Here is a 24,543-nt window from a genome sequence, read left to right as displayed (position 1 = left end):
ACTTGGACTTTTTTGTTGTTGGTCTGAGTGTAACGTTATGGGGCAGGGGAGGGGGGTAGGGCCCTGGGAGCTAATCTAATCTGGCCTTGCCTATGGCTTGGGCCCCAAAAAAACTAAGTCCGCCCCTGGAAATAGGTAAGAAAATGAAGAAAAGCACCTTATAGCCGCATTTTGTCCAGGTTACAGATCGGGAACAAGATGGAAAAACCAGGAAATAAAGAAGGGTTATATAAATAGTACAAAGGAGGTGGAGAGATGAGTTAAGGGAAAAGGGATGATTGGGAACAGGAGTGAAGGGGACTGGTATATGAAGAGAACAGAGAGGGAGCTGTGCTCTTTGGATCACAGCCGCAGTGGGAGTGTTCTGTGTCACTTCATCTTAAATCTGAAATTAATTGTATTCCTTCTTCAAGCTGAAACATTAGACTACGCACAAAATGATTTGAGCAGCTTAATGCTCAGCACTGTCCTTGGTGGCCGGCCTTCACGGAGTCGTACAGACATCAAATGATATGTGCTTTAAAACACAGAAACAGCAGGGATCATAGCACTAATCATATCCAAGGTGACATAGTGAGGAGATTACATTTCAACGTCTAATACGCATTAAACGCTAAAGTGCATTCCGCACATGTCTCAAGTGTGAGGAGAGGAGAGTGATCTGCGTAACACAGGAAACCATTTGAACAATGAAATATCCTCTACTTTGCCTCTGCTGTCAGGATGCATTTTCATCCGAGGCAGTGTGCTTCTGTCTGCAGGAGCGCTTTGGAGGGAGTCACTCACATCGGAGGCCAGGCCCGCCGCACGCTGCTGGACCGGGACAGACTCAAAACGCCTCAGCCGCTCGTGGATCTGTCAAGTCAGTAAAGTGTCACAATTAAGCCCACGGTGCACTGACTGTCTGTCCAACTGACTGACTGCATCTATACCTCTCTATCAATACTACTACTACTGAATCTACTAGCCTACTACTGCTATTACTATCACTACTAATACTATTACTACGAATATACATACTACTATTACTGGAGGAGGAGGAGGAGGAGGAGGAAGAAGAAGAAGAAGAAGAAGAAGAAGAAGAAGAAGAAGAAGAAGAAGAAGAAGAAGAAGAAGAAGAAGAAGAAGAAGAAGAAGAAGAAGAAGAAGAAGAAGAAGAAGAAGAAGAAGACATTGGCAGTGCTTTTTGTAAGAAAACAACAACAACAAAACAGGAATAACTAGTGCACTCAGTAGAGTGCAGATCTCCGCCAGGCAGCGCTAGCCTAACCATGGCCAAACCCAAACCCAGCTGCGAATGGAACCGCTTGCCGATATCAAGGCATCATTAAACCGCCACATTGTTTAAGATTTTGGAGTACGGCCAAGAGTGAAAGACACGTATATATCCTGTCTGACAGTAGCCTATATATCGTATACAATCAGAAATTAAAAGCTCATTCAATTCAGTTAACGTTGGAGAAAGGGTGAGGGGGGGGGGGAATAAAAATAAAGCAACAGACTACAGCCCCCCCCCCCAAAAAAAACAACAACAACATTATAGTAGGTTATAGGATACTATATTCAAATTTACGTTGATATCCTGGTTTTCATTCGTGTGAAATGATTGGGTTGCTTTATAATGGGGAGATGTACCCAGCTCGTGATGTAACATTAACATTACAGGGTTTTCGCTGGGTCTGATGTCCAGAGAGAATGTGTTTTACCAGACAACTGTGTTGGTCGCATTTCAATAACAGTCACATAGTGATTTTTGCAAGTAATGACTTTTGAAATGCGTGTTTCAACAATCTGATCCTGCGGTTCTTTGTATCTATATGTCTCTCTGGGTCTCTCCATCCTCCAGACTGTCCCTGCACTGGGCCTAACATTAGCTGCATACAGACAGCCTATTCCCCGGCTGACAGTCGCACTGGGAGACGGGGAGATTCCTGCATGTCCGGCACGAATAGCAATTTTTTCCTGAAATGCTGTCAGAAACTAATTCCACACATCCTTGTATCTACATTACACTCAGATATTCACATTTGTTTGCAACTGGGTTTGGGCCGGAGTCACGTTATAAATTTTAAACAAGCCTGGTTCTCGGCTTCTCTCTCTGTCTGTGCTCTGTGGTGCCCAGCCCCGCCTCCTTGCACTGTTCTCTACCATTGACATATAATGCTCTCTAGAGAGCAACAGGGAACACCCACACACACACACACACACACACACACACACACACACACAACCAAACACATAATCTGGTGGAGATAATAATTAGACAGCGTGTGGGTGCACCTTGAAGAGCAGGTGGAGCTTCTTCTCCATTAGCATGCTGTGAAGGAATGCGATGTCCTCCACTCTGTCTGTGTGAGACTCTGTTCCAGACATCACTGATGAGAGCAGCCCGCGTACGCCTGCACACACACACATGCACGCGCACACACACACACGCACGCACGCACACACACACACATGCACCGCACACACACACACACACACACACACACATCAATGAGCGGTACACCTGCATCTCTACTTGATTTACGGGAGGCTTGTTTTGAAGGTTATAGGGTGAGGTCAGGGGTTAAAGGTTAAATGGAGGGTGTGATGAAAAACCTCCCATATAGGAGAGTCCTTACAAGTCTTTGTGTACACAGCCGAACACCCAACCATACAGTACTGCAGGTACTCTTTTTGTAGGCTTACCCACAAATCACCGCTCGTAGGGGGGAAAGGCAATGGGATTTTTGTAGGCTACGGGGATTTGGGTTAAATGCATGGAATAAGGCAAACGTTTATGAAACAGCAAAGTTTGTGTTCAGCAAGATAATCTTCACAAACGAGGACCACTTTTATGACTTTTGAAGCGTTTTCTGAAAATCACATAAAAAAAACCCCATTTGTGCTTCAAAAGTAATAAAAGTGGTCCTCGTTTGCTGAACACAAACTTCACTGTTTCATAAACTTTTGTTAACCACAGACTTATTTCATGCATTTAACCAAAATCCGCATACAAAAATCCCATTGCCTTTCCCCCTCATTCCTGCCATACTCTATGATCACGATTGGTACTTTATTTGAGTTATGAAAAAAGAAAGAAAAAACCTATCCACTCATATTACCTACATACCTCTGCGTTCGGGTCGACTCAGCATCCTCACAGTTGTGAAAAGAAAACAAACTTTTTAGAACTTTATAGCGGGCTCACCGCACGCAGCTTGACCGCTGCACGTCCTCGGCATGCGCACAGTTGCTCAACTTTGCATCATGATGACATCACTGTCACTGATGATGTCACAATGCCTATGACATCACTGATGTCACAATGCATATGACATCATCAGTGCCTATGACATCATCAGTGATGTCATAAGATGATTTTGGTCAATAATGATGTCACTGATGATGTCATAGACATTGTGACATCACCAGTGGGACAAAAATGTAAACAGACGGAGGATACAGCTGTGGCTGTACAGTTATACACAATTATTTGCTACAGTTTTGCTTTGTTTTAATCTGTCAAGGAGAACAAAGAAAGAGAGTTAGAGCTTTGTTTTAAAGTGTCTAGAGCAGTGGTTCTCAAACTTTTTCACGTCAAGGACCCCTAAACTGGTACAAATTAGACCACGGACCCCCATTTGATAAAATTTTGTCCCAGGGTCCATCTGTTTTATTACAGAAAGTGTATGAACCCAATGACCAAAACAGTCAAACATTCTGTCATTGTGTTACTTATGGATGGAATTCTTGTGAAAATAAATGATCCCCCTTTTTGCTGGGGACCCCTTGGAACCCCCTCAAGGACCCATGGGGGCCCCCGGATCCCACTTTGAGAACCGCTGGTCTAGAGGGAGTAAAGAGAGTCAGTGAGTGAGTGAGAGAGAGTGAGAGAGCGAGAGAGAGATGGGGGGGTAACTTATATACACACTGTATGTAAAACATGCCTCTTCTGTGATATTACTGCCCCCTAATGCCAGATCAGGCTATTTCAACCCTCATGTCACTGTTCCACTTTCCATGAGGCCAAATCAATTAACTGTCTTTGTTATTTAGTCAATCAATGGTTTGTCAATAATATCCACAGATTCTTCTAATTATCACATGAAACCTTTCATTTTAGCATTCTACATTGATCATAACTTACCACTACATCAAAGTAGCAACAAATGAAAACCCAACTTATTATCCTGGATATTATTAATTCTAATGACTGCATAAGTAAGCTTTAGGTTTCACGGCCTGGTCCAAATGTCAAGTTATTCACATAATTTATATATATATTTTTTAAGTTAACCATCATCTGCAGACATACATTTGTATTGAAGAAGCTTCTCAGGGTATATGTATAAGTCCTAAATGAGGATCACTTGAAATAATGTAGTAGTGTGATGACAGAATTTGGGTCTATAATAATTTCTTGTCCATTATCCCCCATTAGTCTAGCTGGAGGACAACATCCTGTCTGAAATAGAGCACTCATGCGTTTGTGGGCTTTTAATATGTCCACCCCTGATGATAAATAATAAAGTCATAATTTAAGACAATGAATGAACTTGGATTAATACACCACTCTATACCAATTCAAGGCCCTACAACAGGCGTCTTATCTCCATTCCAACAAAGTTTGTACAGAGCAAATCATTGCTCAGTACAACAAAGCAAAACGTAGATCACACTTACCAGAGATCGTCCGTGCACTTAGGCCCAGATCAGGCAGGCCATAGTTGCATTTGAGTATCCGCTTAGTTACAAAGAGGTGGTGAATAGTGCTGGACTGGTCTGATCGTAAAAGAGACAGGCAATATATGTAAGGTCTGACCTAGATCAAGCCAGCAGGCAATCAATACTGCAATCACAGGGCATTGCCATTGTTATACCAGTCAGTTCCCTTTGCAAGTATGCTTGTTCTTCCTTCTTTCATTTAATAGATGTTTTGCACTTGTCCTTCTGTCTCTCTGGTGAGACAGAAGAGTCAGTCGCCTACTGGGTTGTGTAAATGACAACGAAGGTGGGAGAACAGCTAGGAGAGTAGGTCATATGGGGGGTTGGGAGTAGAGGTCTGCTACCCGACCAGAACCCGATGGGACCTGATACCTGATGGTCGGGTAGGGCCTGGTTTTTATATAAACAACTGGGGTCAGCTAGGGCTCGTTATGCTCGCTGAAGCAAAAATACATTGTGTCATTGTCAGGCTGGGCAGATCCCTCACACACCCTGTCGCCTCCTGAAGCTCTGCTGCTCTGGCACAGGCTGGAAGGCAGACACACACACACTAGAGGTCTGCTACCCGATCCGACCCGACGAGACCTGATGGTCAGGTTACCCTCAGGCTCTTTCTATGTTTGTCACTTTTTCCCGCAACTAGGCTTCCGGTATAATTCGTTTGCCCCACCCGACCCTACCTGTGACTTCAAAGTGCAGAAATAAGGTGATTTTAATGCCCAACACAGATTGCTTAACGAAAAAAGCATGATCCATGGGAGGGCTCTTACTACCGTGAAGTCCTGAGACGAACATAGAAAAAGCCTGAGGGTAAATGGACAGGTAGGGCCTGGTTCTTGAATAATCAATTAGGGCTTGGGTCAGGCTTGATTGTCTCCGGGCAAAGGGCCTAAATTTGAGGCCTGTGCAGCACTCTAGCTGGGAGTGTATGAGCTTCAGCAGTGACAGAGTGAAGAGGTGAGGCGGACGGTGGTGCGGAAGCAGAGAAGAGGCAGCAGCAGGTACAGGACGAGTCCAACTGGAAAACCTGGGTCCGTGTCAACAGCATCTTCCCTGCTTACTCCTTGTGTAAAGGTAGGCTACTGCATTCCGGCTACAGGGGTGCTGTTCTGTCGCCGACGCTGACCTCTCTGTGGAAGGGGAGAGCGACAAGGAAAAGTTAATGTTTATGCTTTATTGATCAATTATATTATCATATTCAACAGTTAGCTTATGTGTTGTGTTTCTTTTTTTAAACAATGGTTCCTCATCTGTACAGTATAGGATACTGAACCTGCAGAGTGACTTTGTCTCTTCACACCAGATACCAAAATGTCCCAGGGAAAATTGACAACATTGATGACTATCGGCAGATCGTGGGTGTATCCCGGAAACGGGCCAGCAAACGAAATGTGAACTTGGAGGCGGAGTCCACACAGCACCATTTGCAGCTGCGTCGTTTTGAGTTGCGTCAAGCTAGCCGGACGCAGCTAGGGTGACAAGTGTCATATCGGAAAATAGGCTAACTGTCTTCAAAATAAAAGCATCACATTTGCCACTCCCAAATCGTAGCAAAATCGCATCATGATCATTGCATTAACTATGGAAATAAACTTATGATGTAAATATACAAAAAAGACTATGTTATAGGATAGTGTTCACGGATAATGACCATGTAAAATGTCCAGTAAAAGTCTGGTGTCTGTGGGATAATGTCCATGGGAGGGGACTCTATCGTGGCAGAGCTGGTTTTGCTCAGGGGGCATCAGGGGGGAGGGAGTGACAAAGTCCTGATTTGTGGGGGCTTTCGTGTCTCATTGAAGAGGTGGATGGCAGTTGGGTAGAAGCTGTCCATGTGACAGGAGGTTATGGTACTGCAAAGCATCAGTATTCTGCAATGGGGGAGGACCCTGAAGAGTTTTTTTCCTCGATGGGGTCAGCCATATTTTCTGAGACTGCTTTAGCATCCTGGCAGTGTGTAGGCCTATAGGTCCTGAATGGATATTGGGCTGCATCCGACCACCTTTTCAGCTTGGTGGATGATGCGCTGCAGTCTGGAGATGTCCTTGAGGGCAGCAGCAGCATACCAGACGGTGATGGAGGAGATGAGGATGGACTCGACAGTGCAGGTGTAGAAAACTGCCAATGCTGCCTTTGGCACCTTGAACTTCCTCAGCCGCCATTGTGCCTTCTTGGTGAGAGCTTTGATGTTCGACTCCCATTTCAGGTCCCGGCTGATGCTTGAGCCCAGGAAGTGAAAGGACTTCAGTGTTCACTGGGGAGTCACCCAGGGTGATAATAATAATAATATTATTATTATTAATAATAATAATAATAATAATACATGGGACTTATAGCACTTTTCAAGGACTCAAAGATGCTTAAATGTGGTGATGGGGGAAGGTGGGGCTGCATTCTTCCTGCAGTCCACAACCATCTCCACTGTCTTTTGAGCATTGAGCTCCAGGTTGTTTTGACTGCAAGAGGTCCTCAGGTGGTCAATATCCTGCCTGTACGCAGACTCGTCACCATTATGAGCCCTATGGATGGTGTCAAACATTAATTTCAGGAGCTTGACGGACTGATGGCTGGAGGTGCAGCTGTTGGTGTAGTACTGTACAGGCCAGGGAGAAGAAGTATGAAGAGAGACGCCGCCCTGGGCAGCTCCGGTGCTGATGGTCTGGGAGTCGGTGACATATGCGTCCCCAGCTTTATGTGCTGCTTCCTGTTCCATTAGGAAGTCTGTGGACCATCTGCAGATGGACTCGGGCACGCCCAGCTGGGAGAGCTTCTCGTGCAGCAGGGCCTGGATGATCACGTCGAAGGCCAAGCTAAAGTCCACAAACAGGACCCTGGCATAGATTCCTGTGATGTCCAGGTGCGCGAGAATGTTGTGGAGGACCATGTTTATTGCATCATCTACACAGCTGTTGGCTAGGCGAACTGCAGGGGGTATTTACTAAATAGCAGGTAATAAGGGTTTTATTGTGAAAGCTATAACCGGAAGTTTTCTTATTTATTCTGGCTAGCTTTACATTGGTGTCGTTTTCTCTATTTCCTCCTGTCTCTGGCTCTGGCACTGCTGCTTTTCGCTAAAGCTACATCGGCCGAGCCAAGCGCAGACCGTAATAACTACATGCCAGATGATGCACTGAGGGTGGTTTTCGACACAGACCACCCGCTGTGCAATGCTTGTGCGTGGTGCACAACTCGTAGGCATCTTTTTGGTAGGATAGGCTGCGTTCAGAGATCGGGTAACGTTAGCTGAAGAAAAGGGAAGAGCTTTGAGAGCAGACAGACAGGAGGCCACAGTTCCCCCTCACACGCACACACACATCACCACGGCCTTGATGGTGATGCATGCAAGGAAACCAACCAGAGTCAGCGATGGGTAAATCAAGTGTGAAACCGTGACATATTGAACGTTAGCATTGTGTCCAGGGTGTAGCTTAGCTCTGAATTTGTACTTTGCTTACCTGTCGAGATTGTTCGCCGATTGACGTTACCGCTATCGGTGCTAACAACTTGCTAGCACTCCAGCTAACGCTAAATTACCCAAGATGGGTTGCAGTTAGCTTATAGCTAACGTTAACAAAGCTAAGAGAAATGTCCCGTTTTAGCCCAAACGATGAACCTTAATTGTGTCCCTTTTTGTCTCTGTTTCTCTAGGTGCAACGACAGAAGGGATTCACAATCCTATCAGGTATGTTTTGCCAATTTTCTGAACGCTGTCAACGTACTCGCCAATCATAAATCGCCACATTACAAATTAGGGTCTCTAGCCTGTTCCTCATAGGGTAATATATCATAAAAGTTGTTGTGCTCGAGGTAAAGGAGTCCTACTCTTTATTTTGAAAGCTACAGCAAGCGTCAGTGCTACCAGAACCACTCTACTAGAACACAGTCAAGTTAAACCTCCTGGCCCAAGTCAAGTTAAACTCTTAAATTTGAACCATTCAGTAGAAAATGCCACTATAGCGTTTTAGAGCTAAGTAAGCCACTGAAGATATTCAGTAGATGGACATAAATGGCTAAGAGTATACTACATAAAGTAATTCAATCATATAGAATTATTCCAGCACAGTTCGTTTAATGTTATGCATTTTGAAGCCACTTACAGAACATGTTGTCCTTGTTGTATTGATCTACATAATTATCCATTACAGACCCATAAATCTCAACCAAAGAGCCAGTCCAGCAGCCTTCACCGCTATGACAAGGTGCGTGATGGCTCTTCAGATGCCACGCCCCCTTACAAGATGCTGCGACGCTCCGACGAGACTACACCCCCTTACAAGCTGGTGCGACGCTCCGATGAGAGTCCTGTCAGCAGACATGGAGAGAGTGCAGGGCAAGGCAAGGCAAAAACCTCCCACACACTCAGAGGGAAGAATGGTAAGTGTCACACACCCCTCTATGAGGTTTACCTCATAGCGCATAGGCAGTGAACTTGAGTATACCATACAGCTACACACTCCTGCTCTCATTCCTGTAGATCTGATGGGTGTTGGGTCAACATCAGCACCAGAATGAAGTGTGGGATATACAAGTCCATATCTCACAATAGACTAACACACTAGCACCCATAATCAGACAAGAACTTCAAGAGAACTTTCTGATTGAATTGATTGTCAACAATGTCATGCTTGTTGTATATGACAGCAGCAGACGGTATGGGCTGGGCAACCAGTTAGTTTTTCCTCAATCGCTTAGATAGATGCATTTCCTGAAATTCTAACCTCACTCTCAAAACTCACAATTCCCAAAGGAGTAAAACAATTTCTCATAACACTTCTGATTCTGATTATACCACCAAATAATGGAAAAAGAACCTATAACACAAAATGTTAACCACATGCATCAAAACTCAAAAGACACAAAGTCAGTCAATCTCTGCAATGACACCAAATGTACTGTATATATACTGTAGCACCTTCTGACCATTGCGTAAACCCTGACACTCAAAATTCAAAATATTTGCATCAAAACTAGACAGGCTGTGTACACAGTGTTGCTGTCAATGTAAAAGATTTCCTCAACACACAAATATGAGAAAAACCATGTATCTTTAGTTTTCGTCACATTACAGGGCTCGACATTAACGGTTGCCCGGTTGCCCCGGGCAACCAAATAAAAAATAGGGCAACCATTTCTTGGCCTTTGGTTGCCCCAGGGGCAACCACGTTTTAACATGCAAAAAAATATGTACAGCAGCAAACAGCAAAATATACACCAAATAAATATGTTTTAATACTTGTTGTGAGTGACATATATGTGACATTTTATTGCTGTTACAATCGGAACGATGTTACTAATTACCAGTCGGAACCTACGTGATGCATGCTACACGTGCGGTATGTTTAACGAGTACTGACTTGGACAGGTGGGGCTGCTCGCACACAATCACAGCGGCTGCAAGACGCACCGTGAAGATGTCAAAAGCCCCGATTAACAACGCTGCGTCAGCATCCACATCACAAATCGAGCTGCAAGATGATAATTCAAAGAACAAGAACGAAGAACCGCGTCCGCCCGCAGCCCCGCACAGAAACAAAGGACGAGGAAATTGTCATCGAGGTGAAAGACCCGTGCGTCTTTGAACGGGACGGAAAACGCTATACTGCAAAGCATGTAGCCTACAACAAGCGCTTAGGTCTCATTTGCTTCCCGCATCGGAGAGGACCGCGAGTGCCCGCACGGAAAAGTGAGTCAAATCAGCAGACACGCCCCTCCACAAGGCTCCTGTGCAGACGGTTTTCGCCTGGCCGTGCACACCCCGAATTGTGTAACTACGTGGACGCGGCTGGGCGTACAAAGTGGAGTTTTCAACTCCCGCTCACTTCCGCGAGCAGAAACCCACACAGTGTATAAAAGCTCCACACGTTTCCTCGTCAAGATTCAGTGTCTCATTTCCGTGCGACAGTCCAAACTTCAAGCATAATTCCAGCATAACGCTATACTGCAAAGCATGTAGCCTACAACAAGCCTACAACATACACCTCGACCAGGACATCCTTCAAAAACGTTTTACCACCGCGTATATGTGCTGAGAAATGATTTGCATCCCTGGCCTGTCAGCCTGTCATACGGGGTGAGAGAGAGAGGGATTGCAGCGCCGCTTCTGGGCCTTTTGGGGCCCTATGCAACATCAGAGTGGGGGCCCCAAACCACTGTCATCATAGTATCCCTGAATGAACACGAGGAGGCATAGGCTACTTCATTATCAATAACGCTTTTAATTAATAAATTAAGCACAATATGAACAATAACTGTTAAAAAATATATGAAAATGAAAGTTCACAAATATTAGTTAAACAAATCCTTTCAGTGCAAATGCATTATAAAAACCAAAAATAAGATTTGTTTAGAAAACGAAATGACACAAATTTATTATTATTATTATTATTATCATTATTACTACTACTACACCCGGTGCACACACTGAATAGGCCTATTATACTATATACTATAGACTATTTTACATACTTTTCTGTCACATCGTCATTATTAAGCCGGCTTATGACTGCATAGTATCTTAATTACTCAAAATATAAGGCGACTAAAATTGGGCAACCATATTTTTATTCGGGCAACCAAAAGCTCTTGCAAGGTTGCCCCTCCGGCAACCACTTTTTAAAAGTTAACGTCGAGCCCTGCGTTAGATATTACGGTCGGTCTCATTGGGCATCCATTCTCAGCACTTCATCAATATCACACCTGATGTCTTGCCTTTCAAGACACAGAGGGAAAAACCTTCTGGCAGCAGTCCTCAACTGTCTTGTCCTCACAAGTCACAACCAGCATTCATTGCATCCAGTAAAGACACCGTCCACCTCCATGCTGAAAATAATTCTTCACTAGGATGTAGGAGTGAGGAAAGGTGAATAGGGTGGAAAGAAGTCCACTCTGGCGGGCTGCAAACCATTCCCCGACAAGTGTTCTCCATTACGAAGAGAAGGGAAGTTACTCCAATCACCCACCCATCATGCTGGCCTTCTCTTCTGTACAAAACACAATGCTCATTTACATAGTATTTTGCATGCAATGATTTACCCAATGAACAACTGTGTAAATGCTAGCGAGAAATGCACATAGCCGATTGAGAAACATACACTCTGTTTTGACTGGCATGTCACAGTTGAATGAGAATTGCATCTATATAGACCGTTTTCACTGAATTGTCAGTCCTGTCCTCCGAGTCCTGACGGTCCTGTCCTACTGTACTAGCACACTGCAACAGGAAGTGAGCTGGGGTTCAATTTATTTATGTTGTCCAGTGAAAACCGTCTATATGATGACGATTGCATTTAGTGTGAACACAGCTGAAATAGTGTAGAAGGAATCTCATGCCATTCAGCCCCTCTACAGAGGGAGGTCGGTGCTCTCAGAACAGAACAGGACAAAATACTGGAGACAGTTCAAAGGGGCCACTTCAAAGTGACTGAACCCAAAGAAAGGACAGGAGTACATGATTTCACTGCTAATTAGATTCAATAGGGTGCAAAGACTGACGTTTCAACGGCGCACACAGCGTCTTCGTGTGCGTCTCAGAAAGAGTCAAACTGGTTTTTGACTCTGAAGAAGACGCTGTATGCGTTCAAACGTCAGTCTTTGCACCTTATTAAATCTACTTGCCAGTGAAATCGTGTGCTCCAGTTCTCTCTTTGGGTTCAGTCACTTTAAAGTGGCCTATTGAACGGTTTCCACAGCTGAAATAGTGTAGTGCCAATTGCCTTAATGGAGAATTTCACTGCAAAAAAAAACCCTGCTGATTTATTTTGCACATGATCTCACACATATCTGAAGACTGTAAACACTTTTGCATGCATTCATTTAGTTTGACAATTATTGAGAGTTGATTTGAGTTCAGTTGTGGACCAGTGATTTCATTTGCACATGAATGACATCACTCGTCCCCAACTTAACTCCATATCTGTGAGACTAAATAAATGTCTGCAAAACTGTTTACAGTTTTCCGATAGGTGTGAGGTCATTCATGTGCAAAATAAATCGCAATTGTTTTTCGGTGAAGTTCTCTAATGGTGTGAGGTTTTGAGGCACTTTTTAGAGAATGAGGTTAGAGTTTCAGGAAATGCATCTTAAGCGATTGAGAAAAAGGAATGTTTTAAAATAGCTTTTGTTGCCATTTTATCATTTTCAGCTGGTGGTGGGGTGTCACTACTGGAAATGTAAGGGGAACAACTCAGTTGGAAACACACTGACTGAACACCTGGGACTGTCCAATTTTCCACCAGCATTGACAGACTGGGAGCCCTCTGTATTTGTTTGTATTGTTTGCTTTGTAAATGAGCTTGTTGTCAGAAATGGCGGCTGTGTTTGTTTTGCCTGGCAAGCTGACCAAAGAAACCTCAGACAAAACTCACTGTAACCCTGATCAAACACTCTAAATCCTCAGTTGTTAGATTTCACCAAGCATTCAGAAGACGGACCAACGTTCCAGAATTGCGTTTCTGTAACTTCTCATGCCACCAGAAATGCTATTTTTTTCAGTGTGTCCCGTTGACGCTGTTTTTCAAAGCGCTGTAATTAGGGTAACATGTTTTTTAACGATAATAAAATTTTGAAATGGTAATACTGTACTAACAGTCAGGAATTTTATCACAGTTTATCATTAAACCAGTAATTGTTTCATCCCTACTCCAGTCCATTGTTTTCTTGCTCCTAGCATAGGTTCAACTTGCGTTCAACCCCCGATGCCCATCATTGAGCAGATAGGGACTCGTCATCTTGGTCAAAGAGAGATAAGCCGTTTTCCCACATGCGTACCGGAAAATTACCTGTAAGTCAATATCGGACATTTCCCTGAATTTCCCTTCACACCTTAGCGCTCGCATGTGGGAATCTAGTCGTCAAATAGCCGGTATGTTGGGGGGAGGGGGGAGCTCATTTGGGGGGTCGGCAAAACTTGCCACACAATAAATCACACTCGTTTGACATTTGCAGCGTCAAGCCAGCGTAATAAACACAGCCGATTTCCCCCCTCCCCTCTCTGCTCGAGAGAGGCCAGTCCTTCACTCAGTCCTCCGCACTTCGCAGCAGCCTGACACAGGACAGACACAGCGAGAATGGCAGAGGCTTGCAAGCTGCCCAACGCTTGTAGCCGATGTATGTAGAGAAAGCAAATGCATGAAGCGAAATGTGGAAGTAGTTTGCTTTGATGTGCGCGAATGATTAGATGATGCACGCTGGAAGTGAACGTTAAGCAACGTGTGTACACCTCGCCCATGAGAGAAGGAGGACCCGTGTCGCGGAAAATGACTGCACCCGTTTCTCACTTGTATGCGTTATCGTGCATACCGCTCTTCTGACTGGCTCGAAACTGGTGAAATGTCCGCGACAACGGGGTCGCGCTTATACCGGAAAACAACTTTCCCACATGAAGGCATTAGACCACGTTCCGGTCATTTTGCGGTACAAAGCGCATGTGGGAAAAGGGCTATACTGTCACAGGGAAACAGACCTTTCATCTTTTGTAGGGATCTTAATGATTAATCAACAGATTAATTGCTGGTTAACTTTCACCGCATATACGGAGGAAGCAGAAAGCCAAGCAAACAGGCAAAAAGTCTAGCGTAGGAGAATTACACCCAAAAAGATAACAATGTTGAAATACAGCACAAGTTTGCTTGGTTGATTAACTTGTTGAGTAGGCCGAAAGACCGGTGTAAAAACTGGCATTTTTGTATTTTCTATGTATTTTAAAGTAAAATGCAGCAATCTGCTGCACTTTTAGAGCAAAATGATAACATCAGAATGCTTACATGTACATGTCGCTGTTTTTCTTTTTTCAACATAATGATTTATTGAGTAATTGATCGTTAACATGACTGATGAGGGAAATGGATTAAAATGTGCATCCCTAATCTTTAGACTACACTGTGGACAGTGGTGTTTCACCATCCGAGCACAGTCCATCATTCTGCTTTTAACGCCACCACTTTGTAGTGAAATGTGAATGATGCAGACTGTGTAGCCGTCACTGACCTGTGAGGGTTGTCTTTTCTGCAGGGCATTGTGTATTGTCCATAACTTGACAAATGGCTTTGTTGCAGGGACCAGTGGCTCTCCTCAAGAGACCTCTCAAAACAACAGCTCCGACTCGCATGCGACTCAGAGCAAGCCTGCAGACAGGGTAAGGCACTGTTCAACATTATCTATCTCGTGATCTGCGTTTCCTGTAGAATTTGTATACCATGCCACCAGGCTGCATGGTGTATCTAGGACAATGTGTCGTTATGGTGGCGTCTGTCTGTCTGTGTAGACATTTTACCAACCTAATAACTCAAGAACAATACATAATAGAAAATGTATACTTGCTCTGCAGTTTCCCTCAATGGATTAGATTTTGGAAATGTTTAAGATTCACTCCCATTTCCGTGCCATTAGGTGTCACAGTTTAAGAGTGGCTCTTATTTAAATATTCATATCCCCGGGGGGGGGGGGGGGGGGGGGGTACTGTAGCTTAAATGCAAAGAAAACACTGACTCCGGTTTATCAGTGTACTACATACACATGGCTGGGTCATCTAGCTATTTCAGGTTGCAGTTAAAGGGTAACCTTGGTATTTTTGTACCTGGTCCACACCTCTCTTAGTTGTGGGGGGCACTGTAAATGCAAAGAAAACACTGACTCCGGTTTATCAGCATACAAACACGCGGGTCATCTGGGTACTTTCATGGTGCAGTTAAAGGGTAACTTTGGTATTTTTGAACCTGGACACTATTTTTCCAACAATTTCAAACATTGTTCTCCCGATGTCACTTCGACACAAAAAGTAAAAAATGGGGTCAAGTTGAAAAATACCAAAGTTACCCTATAACTGTTTAGTGTTGATACAAGTGTCTCTTTTCTGTCTGTAAGTTGGATAAAGTTAGTTATTCGTACCGTTTTACAGCGTCGACAGTGGAGAAAGGTGCATTATTTAAAGGTACATACATACAGTATGTAAAAGTAAACATGCCCAAAATCATTACAGGCACACAAAAAAAGAAACGGGAAAACAAAAACCTTTTGCACAGCAATGCCACATACTTACACATTTCACTCTTATCGTCTTTAAAATAAAGTGTGGTTAACAATCTGATATTTAGATTGTGTTTACTGATGTAAAAATGCATGGTTGGTTTGCATATCTACTAGCAAGTGATGCATGTATAGCCCACAGGCATGTTTTCCCTGCTTCACCCTGCTTTCCTGTGTATATCTACTGTATGATGAAAAAGAGAGGTGATGATGATGATAAGACAGAAGAGAGACAGGCACAGGAAGAGACAAGAGACTTGTTATTTGGGGTCGGGACAAAGAATTAACAGCAACGATGATGTTTTGGTAGAAAGCTGACAGATTAACTGTATCCAGTCTGTCTTTATTTGAGGTTCACGATCCAAGAAGTTTATTCGGTCATCCATTGGCTTTAGAAACAAAACAACGGCTATCTGTCTTTGTGGGCCTGCAGTTGTCAAACTCTGTTGCTGTTGTATGTATTCTCTAAAACTATAGTGCAGTTTGTGTCCATTGTTCATCATAGTCAGTTCAGTTTTTGTTTATTGACTCAAAGGCTCTAAGAGTTTTGAACTGATGGTACTGTTTGAGAGCAGCCCCGCCCCCCGACTCCCTACCTCCCACATCTTTATCCCGCAGGGTATAAAGACTCGGTGGCCGTTTGAAATGTAAAAATCTGTCAGCTGTAATCGGGTTGAGCACGATGGGATGAATGGATGTTGCATTTTGGTTGTCCACAATCTTGGAAACAGGCTTTGTGATATTGAGGGATGCCACAGCTTACATTTTCCTCGTCCCCCTCGTGCGGGACGCCTTAACGTGTACTTAACCATGACGTCTCTCCCAGCGCCAAGAGCCCGCGGATGACTGGACCGAGCATATCAGCTCCTCTGGGAAGAAGTACTACTACAACTGTAGAACTGAGGTCTCCCAGTGGGAGAAGCCCAAGGACCTGCTGGAGAGGTAGGCCGTCATTTTCCTTGATTGAAAATGACTACATGCACTGCAAAAAAAAACAATTTAATTATTCACTTGACAAAGTGGTTCTGATTATCTTGCACATATACAGTATATGAAAGGTTCATCTAATATACCAGTCCTGACACTTTTCCAGTAGGTTAAGTTAGGGTATGAAGTCTAGCTGCAGCCTGCATCTGCACAACGCCACTGTTGTTTTCAGTCTATGATTATTCCTGTTAACAGAGAACAACGTCAGAAAGACTCGGCCAAGATGGCGGCAAACAGTTTCCCTCGGGACATGGACTACAGACAAGAGGCCTTGCAGGACAAAGCCACAGCAAGTAAGTCTGGCCCAAGTCACATTTAGCCATGTGGTTCAAGTTTCTACACAGCCATCCTCTGGTGGAGCTCAGCATGGGCATGTTGTGTCCCTGAAACTGTTGCAATGTCCACCCACGTCTGTGATTGATTTGCTACATCATGTGTTTGGTGCTGGAAGAGATTTAGACCCAACATTGGGCAGCAGATGAGAACACTGTATTGGGCTGCTGTCTGCTCTCACTCTGACACATTTGAGCTTGATACAAGGTTGATATCATAACTTCTCACGCTCTGCTTTCTGCTCGTCTCCACAGAGAGCACTTCAGGAGACCAGTCCACAGCATCCAACTCCGGCCATTCCTCCTCCTCCACCTCCTCTTCCTCTGCTCCTCAGAGCCTGAACTCCGCTCCTGGTGCTTTAGGCTCCACCCCCTCTGCCACTTCTTCCTCCTCCTCCTCCTCCACCGTGCCAGCGCCCTCTGCTGTCCAGTCCCCGGCCCTCCTCCAGGACCCGGCCCTCCTGCATCAGCTCATCCCGGCGCTGCAGGCTACTCTACAGATGAACAACGGCAGCATGGACATGGCCAAGATCAACGAGGGTGAGGAGACACCAGATGATCTGTGCACTAGAGATAAACAGCTGGTCAGGGCCCCGCCCCCCGAAATTGAGTTTGAAGCAAATACATTTACCAGGAGGAGTTTGTTTAGCATTTGTATAAAGTTGATTGTCATTGGCTGGGATAATCATATGATTTGATGCAGACCGAGTAGTAGCAGGTGAACATGAGGCAGCAACAAGAATGCACTCAAGATCAAATCTGATTTTAACGATCATTGTGCAAATTGAACGCAAGGAATATGTCTCTCTTCCAAATTCGAAAGCACTGAAAATATTCAAGTTAAGTTATCCTTTATTTATCCCCTTGGGGAAATTCATCCTCTGCATTTGACCCATCCTCTACTAGGAACCTTCCTAGAACTAGGAGCAGAAGGGCTTCTCAATTGGTGATCAAGTGTTCAATTCCACACTGGGGCCACCCATGCCAAAAAAAGCACTTAAGATTCTATAAGGCACATTGGATAGAAGCGTCCACCTATAGGCTCTTAGCCTATATTATAACCACTTTTGATGTAGTCTTCTGCAGACAGAAATGTTCGTTTCCATGGGTCCTCTGCATTTTGGATCCTGCCATAAATGAATGGTTGTGTGCTGCTGTCCCTCACCTATGTGCACCTCTGTTGTTGTTGATTTATTTTGTGTGAATCTGGTGTGTCTGCGTGACCTTTAACCTCCCAGTTCACTAATGCTCACCCTTCTGGACAAATGTTGGTAAATGTTGACCGTGACACAGAGCTGCAACGATTAATCCATTAGTTGTCGGCTATTACATTAATCTGCAACTATTTTGATAATCGATTTATCTGTTTGAGTACCGGTAATCTGTTTTTTTTGTAATAAGTCAAAATTCTCTGATTCCAGCTTCTTACATGTGAATATTTTCTGGTTTCTTTAATCCTCCATTTTCTGACATTTTATAGACCAGACAACGAATCGATTTAATCCAAAATGAAAATAATCGTTAGTTGCAGCTTTAGGCTGGTAAGATGATATATTCCACGGTTTACTCACCTGCCTCTTTGACCTGTATTATTTGGACGACCTTTATGTTCTAAAAGTCAAAGTTTGCTGGTGAATTTGAATGAACCAGGCAACCAGCCACTATAGCCGGTGGAAGGAGTTTACCTTACCTGTCTCACGTCACTTGTTGGATTTGCGTGTGCCTTCTTCACCTATATATGTGGTTGTGTTTGTTTGTGTACCTACTGTATGCCTGTTCTGTGCTCACCTACCTGTGTGTGTGCATCTCTTTCCTCCTCCAGTCCTGGCGGCTGCTGTCACCCAGGCTTCCTTGCGGTCTATGCTTCATAAGCTCCTCACTGCTGGACCGTCTGCTTTCAACATCACTGCCCTGCTCTCCCAAGCCGCTCAGCACTCCAACCAAGGTACCTGTCTCACCACCTGCTCTGTCTCACCACCCGCTCTGTCTCACCACCCGCTCTGTCTCACCACCTGCTCTGTCTCACCACCCGCTCTGTCTCACCACCCGCTCTGTCTCACCACCCGCTCTGTCTCACCACCTGCTCTGTCTCACCACCCGCTCTGTCTCACCACCCGCCCCTGTCTCACCACCTGCTCTGTCTCACCACCCGCTCTGTCTCACCACCCGCCCCTGTCTCACCACCTGCTCTGTCTCACCATCTGGTCTGTCTCACCACCCGCTCTGTCTCACCACCCGCTCTGTCTCACCACCCGCTCTGTCTCACCACCCGCTCTGTCTCACCACCTGCTCTGTCTCACCACCTGCTCTGTCTCACCACCTGCTCTGTCTCACCATCTGGTCTGTCTCACCCCCGCCCTGTCTCACCCCCCGCCCTGTCTCACCCCCCGCCCTGTCTCACCATCTGGTCTGTCTCACCACCTGCTCTGTCTCACCACCCGCCCTGTCTCACCACCCGCCCTGTCTCACCCCCCGGTCTGTCTCACCACCCGCCCTGTCTCACCACCCGCTCTGTCTCACCACCCGCCCTGTCTCACCACCCGCCCTGTCTCACCACCCGCTCTGTCTCACCACCCGCTCTGTCTCACCACCCGCTCTGTCTCACCACCCGCTCTGTCTCACCACCCGCTCTGTCTCACCACCCGCCCTGTCTCACCACCCGCCCTGTCTCACCACCCGCCCTGTCTCACCACCTGCCCTGTCTCACCACCCGCCCTGTCTCACCACCTGCTCTGTCTCACCCCCCGGTCTGTCTCACCACCTGGTCTGTCTCACCACCCGCTCTGTCTCACCACCCGCTCTGTCTCATCACCCGCCCCTGTCTCACCACCCGCTCTGTCTCACCACCTGCTCTGTCTCACCCTCCCCTTCTCCACTTTTAAATTGCCCCGCTGTTCCTGACTCTCCCAAACCAGTCAAAGTAGTAAACTAGAAGGTCACTCTGAGAGCGCAGACCTCCGCCAAGGCCAACAGTCCAGTATTCCATCATATGCAAATTTTGCGATCCTCTCCAAAACTGAATGGGTTCTTCCTTGGCCCATGCTACACCCTTCCAAGGAATTTCAGGAAAATCGGACGAGAAGTTTTTCTGTTGTCCTGCTAACAGCCAGCAAAACATAACCTCCTTAGCAGAGGTGATGACATTATTTTGTCCTAAGTCACAATGGAATTTAGCATGTCATGCAAGTCAATCTGTGACTATCACTTTCTCCAGGACCTTGGCCTTTTGATTTGCTAGTTGTTGGATTTTATTGTTACCAGGTAATTGAATGCCTCCCTATTTTGTTTTAGTGCTTATTGATCTGCGCACTATTCTCCACTTCAAATATGGAAGTCACTATAGGCTTTTGGTTTCTTCAGGACAAAACTGCCATTATTGATCATTTTCCTGCTGTTCATCACACCTATCAGTCTGTATTTGTGGGACCATTGCCTTGCTATAGAAACCAACATAATTATGCTGATTCTGTCTCTTTCCCACGCCCCCTATCAGCTCAGCAGTCCAGTCAGTCCCCCGTGTCTCTGACGTCAGACGCCTCGTCACCGAGACCCTACGTGTCCCCACGGAACGGCACGCCCCAGACCAACCTGATGGGCCAGAAATCCCTGCTGGGCATGCCTCCTGGTGGCATCACCTCCACCCAAACCCGGGTACGCACCACATAGATTCCTTTTTAAAAGTAGGATAAAGAAATCACATTTGAAAACCCTAAATATTCTTTCTCTTGCTCTATATACTTACTCCCTTTGTTTCATTGCATCTTTTTCTCTGTCGCTGTCTTCCCCTCCTTCCACAGGGCAATATGTCTTCAGGTAAACCGCTCCTTCTGTCTCAGACCTCCGTAGAGAAACGTCCAGAGGATCCCAGGACTCTCCAACAGCGAAGGTAGTTTTCCCAGTAGAGGTTACACCTAGAAATGACTTCTGCACACTGTAATGTTCCTGGTCAAAATGCAAAGAAAGGCTTGTGTGACTGAACCTTTTTTTCAAAGCCTCAATTTAAAGTCTTCGGGTTGTCTTAGGCTGTTGTTTATATGTCAAAAAGTCATAACCATCATGCGTTTTTCCCTCCCATCTGTCAACTGGAGTGATCCATTTTGTGTGCCCTCTGATGTCAAAAACCCCAGCCTGGGGACAACAGAGCCATGAACATCATCCTCATGCAGTTGATCTGTTTCCTCTCGCCCCAGCAGCCAGGAGATGCTCTCCACAGGATCGAACCATATATCTGGGGCTGGGTTGCCCCCTGTCTCCTCCAGCACCACCAGCCAAACCCAGGCCGCCACTCCCGGCTCCTTCACCCCCACCCTGGTTACTCACTTTGATGAGAACCTCATCAGACACGTCCAAGGATGGCCAGCAGAACACATCGAGAAGCAGGTAGAGTCCTCCCCAGAGAGGGAAGACTGAGCACTGTTTCTTGCATACAGAGCAATGGAATGCCAGCCACTGGTGAATGTAGCTGTAGGATGCAGTGTTGTAGTACTCGAGTCCAGGACTCTGACTCAGTCCAGTTTTCAGGACTCGTGACTCGACTTGGACTTGAGGCACTGATGACTCAGACTTGGACTTCAGCATTCATGCTTTTGGACAGGGAAGTAATAACATTAAGGAGGCATATAATATGACAACTTCAAAAGTTTGTTAAAAAAAGCGAATAATTGAATAATAATAAATAATAATAATTGTTTTCCATGTCATTTTTTTTGTTTTCTCTTTTGGAAAAGTTATTTATTTGTAGGCTCCAAATCCTCTTATTTCACTCAATGGCCTTTGTGCCCTAAAAAAATGTGTGACACTGAAAGCCAAATTATCCTTGCCCCTAAAATGATGAAATTCCAAGCCTCCAGACTCCACTTTGATGACTTGGACTCGGATAATGGGGACTTGACTCGGACTCTTCTTTGGTGACTCGGACTCGAGACTCCACTGGGACTTGAGATATAGTGACTAGACTACAATGCTGGTAGGATCATTATGGATTCATGAAAACCATAAAATGATGCTTGTTGTTGCTCATTTTGTTTATATGAGGCCCTGCCTGCCTTAAGTGGGCCCTCACAACCCGGAACAGGACCTCCGAGCTAAACCCCACCAGCTTGCGACTGTCACGCAATACAACCGATGAGCTCAGGAACTTTTGATGAAACACCAAAAGATGTAAATTATTTACTCCATCTATCAACGTCACATTTATTTGTATTTGGGGCTCTTGGATTAAAGAGGCATTGAAATCAACAAGTGTCGCTACATGACAAATGTGTCTTATTAAATCTGAATGAGTAAGATCAGGAAGTTCATTTTGAGCCTTGTATTCCAAGAAAGTTTGTGAATATCGGGTCTGAATTCTTAATAATGTGAATATCTGTGGTCATAACTTCATTCGTTTGTGTCAGGCGGGGAGGTTGCGTGAGGATGTCCACAACATGGGCAGCCTGTACATGTCAGAGATCTGCACCGAGCTGAAGAACCTGCGCTCCCTGGTCAGAGTGTGTGAAATCCAGGCCACACTGAGGGAACAGAGGTGAGAGCAGCAATCACATTCGTACAGACATGCACATACAGTAGTAGACACGATAGTCACACAATACTCGGGGTTCGTACAACGTTTTGAAAGTTTTACCGTCGTGTTTTCAAGGTTAGGAATATGCTTGAATTTGAATATACTCCTTGAAAAGTGCTTGATTTTACACATAAAATATACAAATATTTTAACATCTGAAATGAGACGATCCCGTCATCATATTTGTCGTCTCCCTGCTGTCTCACACAAGATGTGGAGCGGACCGGAGCTACTGTACATTCATTGACATGGGCTCCGAAATGAAAGAGGGTGTTTTTCCGCTCTGCTCCTCTCCGTGTCATCTGCTCTCAGAATTGTACTCTTAAAAAGCTGTACAAACCCTGCATACTGTATACATTTATATACGTCTCTCCTCCTCCCCCCCCCCAGAATCTTGTTTCTCAGGCAGCAGAGCAAAGAGCTGGACAAGCTAAAGAACCAGAACTCCTACATGGTCTGAGGGCCTGACTGGAGGAGAGGATATGGATGGCTGGATTTAAAGAGACAGAACATGAGGAATAGACAGGAAGCCAGCTTCTTGAGGCTGCAGTAGCAGCCTGCTGTATCCTCTCTGTAAGAGCCATAGAGGAAGGCCCGGGGGGAAGCGAAGCTGAAACGGACAGAAGACTACTCAGAAAGTGGCCCCATCATCCTCCTGAACATGTCGATTTTTGTTTTTCACTAATGTCCACCATGTGAAGTGTCCTCGTTCACCAGGACGAGGCGAAAGTGACGGTTCACCAAGTTGGACCAGTTTAACGAGTGAACACAGGACTGTAGTACTGACGCCTTGGGTTTATTGACCCGAGGCTCTTCTCAAATGGCACCTTTTGGACCGTGAACCCTTGGAGTGTGTTTATTGTACTGGGATAACTTGTTTTCTGACGTGTTTTGACGTGTAGTGGTGAGGAAAAGAATGAACTTCATTCCTGGGAAAATAACTAAAGAAAAAAAAAACGAATAAAAAAAATAACCATCTCATATCGAGACCTGGTGTGAATCAGTGCTGAGGGTTTGAACACACTCATTCCTTCAAAGAATTATGAAATGGAGTTGTTCTGTACTGGTGAACATACGTTGAATTGGATGGATTCAATGGTAGTGACTTTTAAAAGTGTTCTCTTTGCTCACTATTATACCTGTCAATAGTTTTCCCATCCCATTCTGTCTGGGAGCTGATTGGTTGTACATGTCATGACATGAGATTAGCCAGTGCCGTCGGCCGAGTGTATTGAAATACTTGATGTGCGCTTGATTGATCTTGTCCAAAGCGATGGGAGCGAGTGTTGTGCTTCCTGTGGTACAAAATCAGCGCGTAATGGCTAGCTATGTCAAACACACTCCAAATGTTTCAGAGCCACTTTGGAAAAACCCTATCTTATTATTGGACCTAGTTTGGCTCTTAGAACATGAGGTTACCTTCATCTGTACCCCTGCTCACTGGTTTTCTTATCCCCTCAGCTATTTTTTGTTTGTATAATTGTCTTTTCTTTTTGTTTCTGTCCCATGTGGGCAAATCTTTCATTCCTTTGTGCAGCTTAGCAAGAGATTGTGAAAAATAACAGAAAATGTAAATGTTAAGGTCTGGATTTTACAGTCATCTAAACCTAAATTATTGTTGCACACGATTGATTACGTCCTTATAGTGATAATGAAGATGGAAATGCATTTTATTTTCCAAAACATTTTTTTTTCTGTCTTGGTTCAGCAGCAGCACTAGTTTCAATTGACTCCAGCCAAATTCGGCTATCTTTTTGATAAGGTTCATTCATGATAAGATGATGTACTTTTTATATGAATGAGACGTCACATGAAACTGCAATCATAACCACCTTCACCCACAAAGCTAGTTCTTGTCTCTCTAGGCTATTCTTTACCCTGTTCTTGGAATAGTTTCCACCAACCAGTTTACTTTGGCTGGCAGATCTG

General features: G+C 44.9%; 2 protein-coding genes across 3 annotated transcripts in view; one reads left to right on the top strand and one right to left on the bottom strand.

Moving 5' to 3' along the window:
• Positions 1–2,373, bottom strand: part of LOC310796784 (MAGUK p55 subfamily member 7-like) — a gene marked incomplete at its 5' end in the record, with an annotated part of 28,788 nt that extends 26,415 nt beyond the window's left edge. Inside the window, 2 exons of the mRNA XM_083659018.1 lie at positions 787–855; positions 2,281–2,373. Coding sequence (XP_083515144.1) covers positions 787–855; positions 2,281–2,373 — 162 coding nt within the window. The remainder of the gene's footprint in view (positions 1–786; positions 856–2,280) is intronic.
• Positions 2,374–7,771: 5,398 nt separating this feature from the next.
• LOC310797299 (WW domain-containing adapter protein with coiled-coil-like) lies at positions 7,772–23,606 on the top strand. Of its 2 annotated transcripts, none has more exons than XM_083659666.1 (13): positions 7,772–8,080; positions 8,359–8,392; positions 8,856–9,084; positions 14,763–14,842; positions 16,559–16,674; positions 16,915–17,012; positions 17,307–17,591; positions 18,874–18,996; positions 20,545–20,702; positions 20,849–20,937; positions 21,245–21,431; positions 22,448–22,575; positions 23,005–23,606. In XM_083659666.1, exons 1-13 carry the CDS (start codon positions 8,040–8,042, stop codon positions 23,072–23,074), a joined length of 1,638 nt encoding a protein of 545 aa, XP_083515792.1. In that variant the 5' UTR covers positions 7,772–8,039; the 3' UTR covers positions 23,075–23,606. The 2 variants fall into 2 exon arrangements, with proteins under 2 accessions (XP_083515792.1, XP_083515791.1); XM_083659665.1 differs by having other exon boundaries at positions 21,242–21,431.
• Positions 23,607–24,543: the final 937 nt, after the last annotated feature.

Source organism: Poromitra crassiceps, assembly GCF_964638095.1.
Source record: "Poromitra crassiceps genome assembly, chromosome: 23".
NCBI lineage: Eukaryota > Metazoa > Chordata > Actinopteri > Beryciformes > Melamphaidae > Poromitra > Poromitra crassiceps.
Note: the sequence above shows the minus strand (reverse complement) of the source record. Positions and strands in the feature narration are given on the sequence as shown.

Excerpts from the sequence above, each read along its gene's own strand:
- LOC310797299 (XM_083659665.1), top strand. The coding sequence starts at position 8,040 with ATGGTGATGCATGCAAGGAAACCAACCAGAGTCAGCGATGG. Across the intron at positions 9,085-14,762 it reads CACACTCAGAGGGAAGAATG|GGACCAGTGGCTCTCCTCAA; the intron begins GTAAGTGTCACA and ends GCTTTGTTGCAG. Across the intron at positions 16,675-16,914 it reads CCCAAGGACCTGCTGGAGAG|AGAACAACGTCAGAAAGACT; the intron begins GTAGGCCGTCAT and ends TCCTGTTAACAG.